Raw genomic sequence first — 15,959 nt, 5'->3', positions numbered from 1 at the left:
TCTGTAAGCCTTCGGGCTGAGCAGCGGTTGCTTGGTAGGCCATGGTCTTTCGGGGCTGTTGTGCCGAGTGGTTTGGTTTGGTTTGTTGGTATTACTATAATGTTACTGAATGTGTATTTAGTTTACTGTATGTTTCTGTTTATTTCATTTTTGTAAAAATTCCATTGGGGGATCCTAACCCCCTTCCCACAGTAACCGCCCCCTCTCCTCTCTACGCTCCTGTCTTCAACATCCTGATCGAGTTTCATACTTTAATTAATTCAAACAATTTATTTGAAATATTTTAAGATGTAGTTGTAGTAGAATTACAATTAAAATACAGTAATCTACATTCGATTACCGAATTTTAGAGAGCTCCCACCCCTCACGCAATTCCGGGTATTTCTTTGACTGATACTTCCTCTGCATTGTGTAACAGCAGGAGATGGTGCTATAGTACTAAATTCGTTGCTTACCAGACGTCTGATAACCCGTAGCAGCAGCTGGTGACCTCGCAGACGTACCACAACAGATGACCACTCAAGGCCTCCATTATATTCGAAACTTTCATTCATAAAAGCCGAGTTTAAAAATAGCTATGGGTTATGCAACATACGCTTGTCAGTATTTACAATAGATTTCTTTCCTTCTTAGTCCGACTTAGGCAATTATAATTTCGCTTCCGCGTCGTAGTCCGGTTATTGACCTGTGTTCCCCTGCGTCAAGAAATTAATATCGTAAGTTGTATTTCATAACAGTCAGACGCAATTGGGGGAGTGGTCAGTTTGCACCAGTTGCCGATATATGCTATGTTCCCATTAAACTACAAGCCGAATTTGATGGTATAGTTGGAAAAGGAGACTTGGAAGTCTGTTTAAAAGGTTTTTGTAACGGTAATTTCTAATTTAACTTTCCTTCAATATCGAAGAAAGTGGATTATTGCTATATGTTTTTAGTAACTAATTTCTGCAACACTTTTCCTCAAACTGTATTTATTACAATCCTGAAAGGTTCACTGTTGTAGTAGATGAAGATCGCTGAATTGAATATAACATGTCTTTCACTTAATATTCATCCTAATTTGTTTTCCATTACCATTATCGTAACGTTAGTCAATTTGTATATAATTTTCATCCTTTAAGATATGTTCCTTTTTTTCTTTTACTGTATGTTTACACTTCAATCAAAAAACCCATGTGAATTGTTTAGAATTCGGACCGCTCGCGCCTAGTGATCATTCACGACACACTGACTAGCCGCAGTTAAAATCACGTAGATGATGGAACCTGTTGCACCTTGCGTAGGATGGCCTATTTGTAGCCATTTATGAACAAAATAATATGTCTAACAATACACGTATGGCCTTATGTTCCACTTCTTTCCTTGGTCTCATGTTCATCGGATCTGTCACCTATTGTTCGCTGATGATGCACGTTTGCGTAACAATATCCACCACTCAGATGACCATTGACAACACATCGAAACGCATCGAGTGCCGTACTTCATACATTTAGTAATGTCTCTCGTCTGCACTGCTTCATATAGCAGCAGTGTGTGCCATCCAACCTGGTTTAACGAACTACTGATCGTTGAACGTTCGAGCCAAGCCATAATATTGTGATCTACTGTACTGTCCTCCGGAAGATTAGCGGTGTCATCAGACCCACTCCACTTATTGGTTTTGTCTCCTTAGGAACATCATGCTATCTCACCTGCGGAGAAAAGTCGCTCTTGTCAGAGAAAATGACGAGATCATACCTAATCTGGACCTTCCTATTAACGACGACGACATCCTAGACCTTCAGAGGGGCAGGCTGAAGTCTAGATATCCACTTACTGTTTATGCTCCGGAACTGAGAACTACTTTAATCCATTCAATGAATAGAAAGGGGAGGGGATTAACAACTAACCCAGTTCCTTGTTTTTATTATCTTAAGTGCTACGTACTATGTACTTTTACTAGATTGTTACACATTCTGCTCTATTAGAGCAGGTACCTTTAATCATTGTTACTACACCTGCAATTCAAAGGCAATTTTTTTCTGTTTTCGTCTTGGTTTCACAACCATATAAATTGTTCCAGACGTAAAAGTTTAAACGACTTTCTTCAAACACCTAGATTTCAGTGAATAGTTACTGGTAGTAGGCCTATATTCCTTTCGCGATGGGTGCTTTCTTTTCGGTTGGACTTAATATATGCCAGACTTTCTGGAAAACTGTTGGAAAACAACACCAGTGGCGTATGCTAGGATCGACAAACTTTCCAATGTAGAAGGCTTGAAAAAAGTTCAAAAAGAACAACAGTCTCTGGTATCAAATTTCGGAAAATGAAAGCATAATTTTTCAAACATCAGCTGTAATCTATATAAATAAATAATATAAATAAATAATATAAATAAAATCGTAACTACCGTGTGTTTGTACATTGAATATTTTTGGCTAATATTTCGTACAGTTAACCGTTTCAGATGTAATAATGACCACTGCATTTTTTGTCTTTTTTCTCATCTATGGCGTCGTTCAGGGAGGGTAAGTCAGCTCAGTGCTTCAATTATTTTTCATTAGCTGATGAGCCTATATTCGGGAGATGCTGAATTCGAATCACACCGTCGGCAGCTCTGAAGGTGGTCTTTCGTGGTTTCTTATTGTCACACCAGACAAATTTTATCCACATAAAAATTGACCGGCAAAGAATATGTATTTTTTAACATATTCGTGAACTGTGGATAGCCGGTGGCAGAAAATCCTACCACTTGCATAATATGTTCATACTATTTCAAACAAGAGCATTTTGAAAGAAGTCATTTTCTGCGACGGACAATTGTTGTACGGTTGAGTGTAACAGTACCGTAATTAAGGCCGCGGCCAGGTACCTTGCTAATCCTTGGCCTTCCCCATCCTTGGATCGCCCAGGGGAGTAACGTTAGGGCCTGCGATGCAGGCGGGCCCGGGCCTTTTTTGGGGCCCCGCAGACTACTCGCGAAAAAATAAAAATAACATACATTTAACCTAATGTCTGCACGGAAATGGTCAGGACGATTTTGTAGAATCAGTCGAAATGCTGTAGTTTGTTCTTTTACTGTACAGTTTGTACGTAGAGGAATTGCCACTTGAGTGTAACACAGCACAGCTCTGGCAACACAGCGGCGTGCTCCTCAGAAAAGACCTGCACCAAATTATTTATGAATAATCGCAGCAGTGAAAATTGATATCAAAATATCGTATTATATTTAGAAAATTCTTGTTGTGTAGTGCACCTAAGATAGCATTTTGCAGAACATTGAACTGTTGTCACGCATGTAGGCCTATTCGAAAACTAGCTGATGTACCCGTTCTTTGCTACAGAATTCTCAGAAAGCCTGACTTTGTGGTTTTCCCAACTGAAGTCAACATAGGTCATTGCAATGACGTTAGTAGGAATGTACCGATTAAAAGCAATGTTGTTATACAAAGTACTCGATCAAATGAAAAACCACACATTTTCTCACATTTAACGAACAGTACTACGCTGCCGACCTAACAGTCCAAAAATTCCAGTGCTGGAATGACCAGGCTGCAGACAGCCGCGAACAAATCCTCTGCCATTATCCCGTTAAATGTGCACCCTGCTCATTTTAATCAGTGCCTCAGAGTAGGGATTGAATAGCTGGAATACTATGATGAACCAGTGTGTTACCTTACCAGTAGTATCAGGAAATTTATGAACCAGAGGAATGGCATGCTAAAGAAGAGAGAGATCCAACTCCCCAGCTACTTCTCGCCAATAATCAGGCGGGCTGTTATACTCGGTACGCAGCAGTAATCCCATCTATCGAAGATGAGTGGCAGCAGAAGACACAAAGCACATTACAAAAAGCAATGGTCAATATAATGTTATTTTTGATCAATTTTATGAGCTTTCTATATTGTAGGCCGTCAAATTTAGTTTTCTTCCAACTCTGTGATATTAGGGCATCTTATAAGAAAATTATAGCGTAGAGTGTAGTTTTATTCCCCGACTTTACATACCGATTTTCATTAAAATCTGTTTACACATTTTTTCATGATTCGGCGCTGATATGAACTTAGCAACAAAAATCGAAATTCATGAATATCTCTGTTTTCATAGCCGGTACGGGAAAATGTGTAAAACATAAATGATCGGAACTTTAATTCTATTTAACCTTAGTTATATAGTATTTATCGATAGGACTACTAATAACATAAATATGTGAGAATAAAATTTAAGTCCTTCCCCTAAATTACCATTTCACTCAGCGTGAATAAAATTATTTATGGCCTAGATTGTGGCGACTTATTCCCCGACTTTACGTACCGATTTTCATTAAATTCTCTTCAGCCGTTTCCTTGTGATGCGCGTACATACATACATACATACATAATACATACAGACAGACAGAAATTACGGAAAATGAAAAAGTGTATTTCCTTGTTACTGTGGACACGACCGATACAGAAATACAATTCTTTTTCAAACAGACAAAACTCTTATTTTATATATATAAAGTGTATAATGCCAATATAAGAAGTTTGTGTTGTAACAATCAGTCAACTCAGTTTCGAACAAGCTCTCTTTGCGTGAAGTTAATAGTAGGCTTATCTGTTGTAAGGTTTGATATTTTTTTGATATTTTTGATATTTAAATATTTTTTGACTTAATTTTTTTCGTATATTTTCCTGTGTTCTAATCGAATAAATTATTAACTGAGATTTCGTTATTGGTTACAGAGTATAGTTGTGTGGTTACTGAAAAATAAGAAAATAAGTAGGACCACCTAAGTGCTGCATGCAGTTTAGCAGCTTAGCCATCAAACCACGGAAACAGTCAAATATACCTATTAAACTAATAATCTTACAGTAGCGACTCGGATTCAGCAGGCGGGACAGTAGATAAAAACGTGACGGGTCGCATGATGGACTGGTTTCCGCCTCATGTGATTCGCCACGCAAATAATGGGAGGGAAGCACATTGCCAACTAGGTGTAGGTGGGGGAAGACATCTGACCCTCGGGGTGTGGCTGGCAGTGGTATCACGGGCTGGACGGGCGTTTCCTTACCAGGGCGATACCGCGACCAGCCAGTTCTTCTGTTAATTAGTTGTAGGTAGTAAAATAAATAGTTAGCATGTTAGAGTTGAGGTAGAGGGTGCCCTAACATGCGGTTAGGATATTCGCCCATGTTAGAGGCAGCTCAGTAGATTTAGTGAAGGGTGGTGCCATGCAGTGGGTCTCGGCAGCCGACATGCACATGCACTCTCCGAGCGGTGTATTCATAACCTTATGCTGACTCACTGCATAGCCACGTGGCGGTCATTTATTCGAGTTTGTGTGTCATGGAAAGCCGTAAAGCCGCGAAATGATACGTTTGCTGCAAAAGCACGTGTGGCTGAATTACAGTAGAATTAATTATATTACTACACCGTTGAACATGCCGGTATAATTCGCGCCTGAACAAAGAGTTTTTATGTATGAAACATATGTAACAACCGAGTCATAAAGAGAGGTGTGTAGGCGATTTCAGAAGAGATTTCCCGGGGTTTCAGATCCAGGTAGAGAAACAGATATCTAGTGAATAAGTTAAGAACAACGGGATCGCTTAATGCTGTAATTCCTAAACCGAAACGAAGGGTTCTATCGGAAGAAAAAAATCGACGACATTAACACATCATTCGTAGGATCTCTTACTAAATCTGTACGACGTGTTGTGCAAGAAGTCAGTATCTCAAAATCCTCAGTACATAGATCTACTAAAATATCGAGGACACCACTTTCAACACACCCTGTAAAAAAGGTTATTATTCATGATAAAGGCTATTGGGTGCGTAAATAAACAATAAATGTAATAATATCGATAATGGAATTCGCGGGAGATTATGGATATACCGCTCGGAACATTGATGTTGTCTCCTAGCCCCGCTGAGACTGAGATACACTGTAGTTGGGGATGTGTGGGATCTCTTTACGGCAGCACGGAAGAAGTATAATGAAGCAGAGATTGTTATCAGTGGGATACTGGCTGGAGGTGATAGGGATTTAAATGAGAATGGGTATGTGGGAAATTGGGAGTGAGATTTGTAGTACCCAATGGGTGGGTTGGATAGAGGGATCTATGTTCAAATGGCCTTCACTTGAGCCGCAATCGTACATATAAGTTAGGGGATTTGTTTAGAAGAGTTATACAGTGGTACATTCAGAGAAACTGTAGAAGTATTGTAAAGAACGGAATAGATGTATACTTACCAAATATTGTAATGGGAACTAAATAATGACTGAGAAGTGATATTAAGGGTGGGGAAATTTCCTCACAAACTGGCGTGTTTATCATAGAGAGTGGTTAGAAGCGATGGGAAGGGGTTATTCATGCTGGTGAAAGAAGAATGGGGGGGGGGGGGGTGAACGGACCTGGCAAGGCTGGTGCTGACGCTGATGCGGAATTATTTTATAAGATAATCAGGTATGTGGGGAATTTTACAGAGTGGAACGTTATTGTAGCGGCTGATCTGAACTTGCCAAATGTTAATTGGGAAGAGGATGCGAATGACAGAAAACATGACCAACAAATTGTGAATAAGTTATTATGGGAAGGACAGCTGAATCAGAAAGTGATGGAACCAACTAGAGGGAAAATATTTTACAAGTGGTGTTGATAAAACCAGATCAGCCTAACTGAAGTGATAGGTGGTATAAGTGATCATGAAGCTGTGTTTGTCAGTGTTAAAAATAAAAGTGTTAGGAAGGAATGTCGTAAAAGCAAGGCTATTCGGCAATACCATGTGGCTGACGAAGAGGGGAATGGGGAAACTTTTAAAAAGCAATTCTGATCAATGGAAAATGGTAAATAAAAATGTAAACAGCCTATAGGATGAGTTTAAAGCAATTTTTGAGAAGTTTAAAAACAGATAGGTACCTTTTAAAAGTGGTAAGGAATAGTAAGAACCCTTTATATTATAACAGGGTAATAAAGAGACTAAAAACAGGTGCAGATTAGAAAGAAATACAGTTAGGAATGTTTGCGGGAGTAAGGAGAGGTTGAAGAAGCTTACTAAGATATTAAATTTAGTGAAAAGTCAGCAAAGGATAACATGATGGAAAACATAATTGGCAGCCATACGAATTTTAGATACTTTAAGGCAGTAACAGACGCTAGGAAGGACATTCCAGGATCATCACTGAAAGGGGAGCATATATGAAAAGACTTACAGAAGGCAGAAATATTGAGTTGGCAGCATGTAAAGGTAGTTTGATAGAAGGATGATGCACAGATAGAGGAGGCGACTATTATTGGCGAATTACTGAAGTTTACCGATAATAATAAAGATATTTACAAAAAGATACAAAAGTTGAGAGCTAGAACATCAGCTAGGATTGATAAGATTTCTGGGGATATATTGTTGGGATATAGTGTCATATCTGAACTACTTATTTGATTACTGTTCGCATGAAGAAGAGAGACAAATGAACGGAGAGTTGCAATAGTAGCACCAGTATACAAGGGAAAGTGTGATATACATAAAGAGGATAATTACAGGCCAGTCAGATTGATTTGTGTTATTTGTAAGCCCTGGGAAAGCATTTCTTCTGATTATATTATACACGTTTGTGAAAGTATTAACTGGTTTGATAGAAGGCAGTTCAGGTTCGGGCTCATCTAGCAGGATTTTATCAAGATTTAGATTCAGGCGGTCAAATGGACTGTATTGCGGACCAAGAAAAGAAGTCTATCTACCTGCCTACAGTGCCGTATTATAAGAACAAATACGAAATGGACGACATAGAAGTGAGGGGTCTCATGATCGGTGCGAGAGGGACAGTCCCTAAGAAGACGATAGAACTGATGAAGACCTTTAACATCAGTACCAAGGAGTTCATCGACTGGGGGCTGAAAGCGCTCAGAGGGTTCTCTTTTGATGCTCAGACACCGCTTATACTCGCCAGATTGAGACATAATTAATTTTTGAATGAAATTGTTTGTGTATTCTTTGTCTTTGGCAGCCTCCAAGTGGAGGAAGATTTTGAAAAAAAAAGTATTGACCTATCCAAGGCTTTTGACAGGGTAAATCTAGAAAATAGAACTCGGAGAATTAGATCAGATGAAATATTATCTGATCCTGTAATGATGAAGAGGGGTGTCCCCCATGATTATTGGACCTTTACGTTTTCTTATCTATAAATTATATAAATAACGAACTGGAATCACAGATAAGGCTATTTGCGGATGTTGTACTGTATAGAGTTGTAAATGAGTTGCAGGATTGTGAGAGACTGCAGGGGACATAGGCAGCAGGTCACCCCAGTAAATTTGCCAATAATCTTGTGTAAGAAGTGTGCAACACGCAACATCATTACAATATTTATACGGATGGATCCCGGATTAGCAAAGAAAAGGATGGCTGGCTTGTAGGATGTGCTTTTGTAGTGCTACAGAATAACAGTGAGGTGTATGCTGAAATATTTAGACTATCTCCCTCATGTTCAGTCTTTCAAGCCGAATTGTGCGCTATACAACAGGCAGTTATGTGGATTAAAAACACAGTTGTGCTGCGCAAATATTGAGTGACTCTCAGGCAGCTTTGAGAGCAATCCAAGAAAAATATAACTTTCATCCGGTAGCTGTTAATATAAGATCACACATATTAGGCTACAGTAACCATATCTGCATGAAATGGGTCCGAGGTCATGACGGAGTAGAAGGAAATGAGAGAGCTGATGAACTTGCCAAAGCAGCTACCACTTTCTCTGACGCCTTGTTGATAAATGAAAAGTCCCCTATGTCTCATGTACAAAAGGAACTGAGGGAGTATACACAAGATATGTGGAACAACCAATGGATCACCAGCACTAATGGCCGGCTAACAAGGGAGTTGTTCTTTCCAAATATTCAAGACAGACTACAAGGTAGGTTTTTGCAACACGAACATATTATAACTCAGTTTTTGACAGGACATGGAAAGTTTGGATCATACTTCGAGAGGTTTGGAATCAGTATTCAGAAGCCCTTCAGCTGTACCTGTGAAATGCAACAAACTGTTCCTCATCTTTTATTTGAGTGTCCGATTTTTAACAGGAGTAGATATGAATTATTAATGCATTTAAACATGTGTAATATAGAATACCAAGCACCTCTCACTATGGTATTTCAGAGAAGATGCTGTTATAAAGTGTTTGTTAAATTTCTCCATCTCATTTATAAGTCATCTCTATTTTAATTCAATTGTCATGTATTAACTTAGTCTCACTATCTATAGCCCTAATATACTACTTGTAAAATAGGGTTTGTAATGGGAAATTCAATAATAATAATAATAATAATAATAATAATAATAATAATAATAATAATAATAATAATGTTATGAGATGGACAGCGGACAATGGTATGATGGTAAACGGGGTGAAAGGTCAGGTTGTAAGTTTTTTTGCTATTTGCTTTACGTCGCACTGACACAGATAGGTCTTATGGCGACGATGGGATAGGAAAGGCCTAGGAGTTGGAAGGAAGCGGCCGTGGCCTTAATTATGGTACAGCCCCGGCATTTGCCTGGTGTGAAAAGGGGAACCCACGGAAAACCATCTTCAAGGCTGCCGACAGTGGGACTCGAACCCACGATCTCCCGATTACTGGATACTGGCCGCACTTAAGCGACTGCAGCTATCGAGCTCGGTGGTTGTAAGTTTCACCAAGAGGATAAGTCCTCTCAGTTTTAATTACTGTGCTCATGGGGCTGATATTACCACATGGGCATCACTGTAAGTACCTAGGCGGGTGTTCATATAAGTAATGATCTTCATTGGGGTAATCATATTAACGTGGTTCTTAAGAATGAAATTATTTAGTGGTTGTAGTAAGGATGTAAAGGAGAGGGCGCATAAATCTCTGGTAAGAATCCAATTAGAGTGTGGTTCCAGCATATGGGACCCACACCATGACTAGTTGATATGAGACTTGGAAAAGATCCAAAGGAAAGCAACACGATTTGTTCTGGGTGATTTCTGGCAAAGAAGTAGTGTTACGAAAATGTTGCGAACATTGGTCTAGGAAGACTTGGGAGAAAGGAGACAAGATGCTCGACTAAGCTGTCACTGAAGAGATATCGTGGAATGATGTTACTAGTTTGAGCGGAGCTTTTAAAACTAGGAAAGATCATATTATGATGATAAAGTTGAATTCAAGAGGACAAGTTGGAGCAAATATTCATTTATAGGACGAGGAGTAAGGGATTGGAATAATTTATCAAAGAACATGTTCGATATATTTTCAAGTTCTTTGAAAACGTTTAAGAAATGACAGGGGTCCCGGGTTCGATTCCCGGCAGGGTCGGGAATTTTAACCATCATTGGTTAATTTCACTGGCACGGGGGCTAGGTATATGTGTCGTCTTCATCATCATTTCATCCTCATCAAGACGCACAGGTCGCCTACGGGTGTCAAATCAAAAGACCTGCACCTGGCGAGCCGAACATGTCCTCGGACACTCCCGGCACTAAAAGCCATACGCCATTCCATTTTCCGGGTTGAACCATGTTGTTGTTTTCTGTACATTACGCACAGTTTGCCGACGTTTCGAATACATTGCAATATTGTTTGTCAAGGCGACTGAAATACCCCTACTCGTTCCGAGGTAATCAGTCGCCCAGGCACCTGCAAACGTCGGCAAGCTGTATGGAATGTACAGAAAACAACAACTCGGTTCAACCCGTAAAAATAACTAAATAATTCAACACACCGTGGAAGCTTCACTCTAAGAAATGATAGGGCATTTGACAGTCCTAAATGCAGATCAATGCTTGATTGATTGATTGATTGATTGATTGATTGATTGATTGATTGATTGATTGATTGATTGATTGATTGATTGATTGATTGATTGATTGATTGATTGAGATACTTGATGTCTCTGTGGATAGGTACAAGAGTGTTGGATGATATCTTATTGTACTCCGGAACCATTGCATTTGAACGCCGCAGGTCTGGTGGAGCACTGGGTGAGGAGTGGTAGCCAGTAGCCAGCTGATATCAGTACTGTATTAAACTCTCACCTAACTGGCAAGCGAGGGTCCTAATGGGCTGTTTTGCCACTGGTATACTTGCTATCGTTTATTTGAAATGTAATTTATGGTACAATTATTGGGAATCTGCCCAGAGATGTCATGAACTTCACCTGTATTCTTATTAAGGCATTTCAGTAACTCCCCCTAAAATGTGCTCACTTATGTTATAACCTGCTGTAATTCTTTTTTCCAAGGTTCATGAATGTCTGTCCCAGTTTTAAAAGTGACAACTAATGAATATTATAACCTCTATTAACAAGGCATTTGAGTTTCCGCAACTTTAAATGTGAATACTTACATAGTAAATCTTTTGTTCGCAGAGCGTCAAGAATGGACGAAGGAATAAATTCCAGTACGCCGGCATGGCTTACGGAGGAGTTCATCGAGGCTATTCTCCGCGAAGATGAGAAGACTCAGCACCTCCAGGTGGCCAGGGCGGACGTACAACCTGCTGTTGCTAAGGGCGACAACTTTGGAGGCCTGCTACATCGTGTAACTGCGGAGATATATTATCAAAACAACGGAAACAATCAGGAAAAGTCCGAGTTACGCTGCATTATCGTGAAATCTCTGCCTTCGGACGACTGGTACCGAGAAGTCCTCGACCAAGCGGGTGTTTTCAAACGAGAAATGCGAATGTATAAAGTTATATTACCGGCTATGTATAAACTTTTAAAAGAGAAATTGCCAGGTGTTACTATCCCAGCACTAACAGCAAGGACATATACATCATCCATAACGAACGAGACGTTGGTGCTGGAGGATTTGAGGCCGTTAGGTTACAGAATGGTAGATAGGCGACAACAACTGGATCTAGAACACTGTGTTGTAGCTCTCAGAGCGCTAGCACAGTTTCATGCCCTGTCAGTAGCTCTAAATGACAGGGATCCTTCCCTGATGGATCATTTTCGAGAAGGGTTCTATACTCCTGAGAGGCGACACATTTTAAGCCCGTTCTTGCAGCCAACACTTGACACGCTTGCTTCTGCAGTGGAAAAATGGCCTGAGTACGAGAGGTTTGGTGACAAAATACGACAAATTGCTGCCACATCTGTAGACAGGATTATAGATGTTGTGAAACCAAAAAATAATTCACTATGCGTGCTGAATCATGGCGACTTTTGGATAAATAACATATTATTTCGGTACCATCCCAAAAATGGTAAAGTTCTCGGAGCCAAATTTGTTGACTTTCAAGTGTCTCGGTACTCCTCCCCAGCTCTGGATCTACAGTATTTTATCTACACCAGTGCCAAGGAGGATGTACGGGATAAATCCCTGAGACACCTGCTGCAGGAATACCATGCTTCTCTCACTCATACCTTGCAGTTGTTGGGCTGTGGAAAGTACGCGATAACGTTCGGTGAACTCGAGCAGGAGATGAAGGAGAGAGCTTTCTTCGGCCTCATTACCGCCTGCACTTACCTAGGAGCAGTCCTTGCTGATCCCAGTGAAGTGGTGGACCTCGACTCCAACTTCGGGGAGGAGAGTAGAAAGAACGGTGGTCAGAGCCCGATGGAGAAAGCTTATGCTGGTGAGAGGTTCCGAAAAATATTTAGAAAATTCCTTATACATTTTGAAAATGAGGGACTTCTTTAAAACGTATGCATTAAAAACACACATTAGGAACTCTAGTGAACTGCCAGCTACAGCAAAAGTTCTTTGTGCTGAGATGTAGTTGGAAAGAACATAAATAAATTGAAGTTCTGTGATGTATAGCTTCAAGTCCTCCGTAAGTTCCAGTTACTGAGTGATATGAACACATATACGAGCATAATTACAGTAAATTTTAACTAAAGAAGGGATTAATGCATCTTTGCTTCATATATTTTTAACAGTCACCTGATAAAATCAAAATGTTGCTTTTATCAGTAGAATAAGAAAAGGTGAAGTCAGACATTAACGCTGTCTTATCTGAAATAACCATAATATTGTCTGAGGAAAGATGCAGTTTGGAACGTTGTTAGAAAAACCAAACTATATATGATCATATAAAGTGTTTTTAATCAATTCAGTGCAGAATCAATGCAGGCATCACTTGAAGTGCTCAGTGTATTCGTCACGTGGTAAGGGACAGATAAAGTATTAAGTTGACAAAAGAACGATCGACGTGCAAGATCAGTGAATGGTTGAAAGAGTGAGAGGGAATTAGTTATGCAATTGCTCAAGGCTTCGTTGTTCCAGTGCCAATCTCCAGTTTTCATGGTTCAGTCTTCAATAACGACGAGAGGATTTTGACAACTGTGGCATTATTGGAATTGTAACGAATTACTTTACGCAGCAGAGACTGTATTTGTAAGTTATGCATGATTAGAATTAAGAGGCCTCTTTACATAGTGATGAATACATTCCAATTTTAAATTCAGCTCTAGGTTCAGGTTAGGAGAATTGTAATAACTTGAAATTTTGTACGTGAGAAAAACAAATTGTGGGATCATGTTAAGATTTTAGGACGTTCTTTGGTGAATGACGAAAAATAAATCTGAAAAGCCCGGCGGGAACTAAATTTCTCGAATGAAGGAATAATCTTATTGCATAAAAGCATGGCGTATTTTAGTAATGTTCCTTTGACCTTCGTGTCTTTCGTAGCACTTAGAAGAACAGGTTGACCGAGAAACTGAAAGGGTTATACCAGCAGCAGACAACGAATTGTGCTGAAGTACGGAGATTAAGGACAGTTCGTCATCGGATTGCAAGTCAGTGTTAGTGAATTACTTCACGTAGTAGTGCCTAGTAAAGACTATCGTCTACGGGCAGTGCTCGTCCCTTTTTGTAAAAATTGTTCCTATTTGTATACTACGAAAAATGTTTACCAAGTTGTGTTCCAATAAACTATAACGTGTGAAGATATTAAATATGTGTTCGAGTATAATACCCCCCCCCCCCATGGCACTACAACCTTGATGGGCCTTGGCTTACCAAGCGACCGCTGCTCAGCCCGAATGCTTGCAGATTACGAGGTGTCGTGTGGTCAGAACGATGAATCATTCGAGTATAATAACTATCTAGAAAATAAAGATCACAAAAAGAAGTAGAAACGGCAATAAGTGAACACGGCGATTTATTTCAGGTACAGTATGTGTTTACATTTTGCAAGGAAATCGCATGCTATTAGTGACAGTCTATTTGTTAATAAACAAAGAACTGTCACCAGGAAAATTAGAAGTGAAAATTGTGCTGGATCGGTCTGCTTTCCCCAAGCACTAGAACGTTACAAGGCTTTCAGTTGGACATTACAGTCATAGACCAAATAATATGTAGAGTACACATCTGAATCATAGTGTCAGTGAATTACTCCGTCATGTCTGACCTTATGCAATGAAAAATACTCAGTAATTTGTACTATCTAGACTAAACTCGCACGGAATGTGCAAATTGTGTTCAGAATAATGTACGTGTGTGTATGTATATACGATAAGAACTTGATAATGAAGTAACAATCCTTTAGATTTGTAGTAACGTTCTGTATGCTGTTAACTAATGACTACTCTAGGTAGGTAGTTTAATTTCAGCTGTTTCGATGAGCGTGAGATTCTTAGTGTGTGATTAATGTAAATATGCTGTACAGTAGTGAACTATGATAAGCATAGTCTACTAAAAGAACAATATTTATATGAAGGCTAGTCACTTAGTACGAAGTCGACTGTGCTAGAAACAGTAGGTTTTGTTTACTCATGAAAGTAAAAGTATGGCACACGGCAACATGATCACTGAAAAAATCATTTCTTCCCTGCCTTTCTGTACTTGCTAATAAATTTCATTGACACTAGTCTTTGGATACACGGCACATGTTTGGTTAAGAGAGTTACTTAACATTATACTTTTTACGTCCATAAACATGTGTTTCGGCTTTCTTCATTCTATAGAATAAAAGGAGAGCAGAATATGGGAAGCAGTGCATTCAGTCAAGTTCAGTTACTCTTTCTTTCCTTTTGAATGGTATAGTTCAAAATAATTACCGTATTCAAGAGGACTAAGGGATGGTTTAATTATATTTTCCTTAAAATGATTTAGTTCACGGACACAATTTAAAGAAATTAAAAATAATTAAGGCGGGTCACATTGCATGCTTCAAATAATAGTTTCAAATCTTCAATAGTGGATTATGCACTGGATGGTTCTGGGTAGAAAATTCGTAGTTTTAGACCTGCTATAATTATGTAGTATTAGAAAACGTTTTATGTAAACTGATCTATATTGATTTCTGGGCATTGAAGCCAAAATTCAACCAATTCCATTCATAGAGATGTCTGTGCGCTACTTTTCCAGTAAAGTGAACATTTTCTACTGAAACACTGTCGACTGCATAGTTTGTAAGCTGTGATTGTAATAATCTTATACGAATCGAAAATAAAGCAGCTGCGAGTGGAAATAGTTTCTCTCTTTTTTTTTTTTGACCAGATATTCACATTTGTTGTTACATCCTAGTCATTTTACTAAACATGTAATTTTGAGTTATATATTGTGTATCATGCAATTCATTTTGGAGAAACGCCAGTTTCTTGAAACATTTCCAACAAGGACTGCAGTTCTACAGATCATTTTAGGCTAAGGTTAGAAATAATGATAAAATACGCAGGTTTTTGTTACTATCCATCCATTTAAGGATAATTTATTGCAAATAAAACGGAATTTCGAAAATAATTGAGAGAGTGTAGTATTTACAGCATAGGTCGTTTTCGACCCCACCATTCAATTTGACGTTTACCGACATTAACTACCTGTTAAATACCACTTCAAAGCACTGAGATATACTTTTTTCGATGATTCGTCACTATTCAAAAAGAAGAATAAACGTGATATGTAAGAATTTTATTCTAACTGGAATTCATTTCAAAACTCTGTCTTCCAGTAACAACAAAACAGGTTTTCTATAGCACTTCTCAAAGCCTACATGCTTGAGACCACTTTTTGAAAAAAATTATAATCATTCCG

General features: G+C 39.0%; 1 protein-coding gene across 1 annotated transcript in view; it reads left to right on the top strand.

The window, feature by feature from the left end:
- The window catches only part of LOC136857717 (uncharacterized), a 75,556-nt gene extending 60,157 nt beyond the window's left edge, over positions 1-15,399 (top strand). The window contains exon 2 of the mRNA XM_067136593.2: positions 11,345-15,399. Within this exon, the coding sequence (XP_066992694.2) occupies positions 11,355-12,623 (1,269 nt within the window). The 5' untranslated portion in view covers positions 11,345-11,354 and the 3' untranslated portion in view covers positions 12,624-15,399. The remainder of the gene's footprint in view (positions 1-11,344) is intronic.
- The last annotated feature ends 560 nt before the right edge of the window (positions 15,400-15,959 follow it).

Source organism: Anabrus simplex, chromosome 1 (assembly GCF_040414725.1).
Source record: "Anabrus simplex isolate iqAnaSimp1 chromosome 1, ASM4041472v1, whole genome shotgun sequence".
Taxonomy (NCBI): domain Eukaryota; kingdom Metazoa; phylum Arthropoda; class Insecta; order Orthoptera; family Tettigoniidae; genus Anabrus; species Anabrus simplex.
This window is presented reverse-complemented; position numbering and strand designations above follow the sequence as displayed.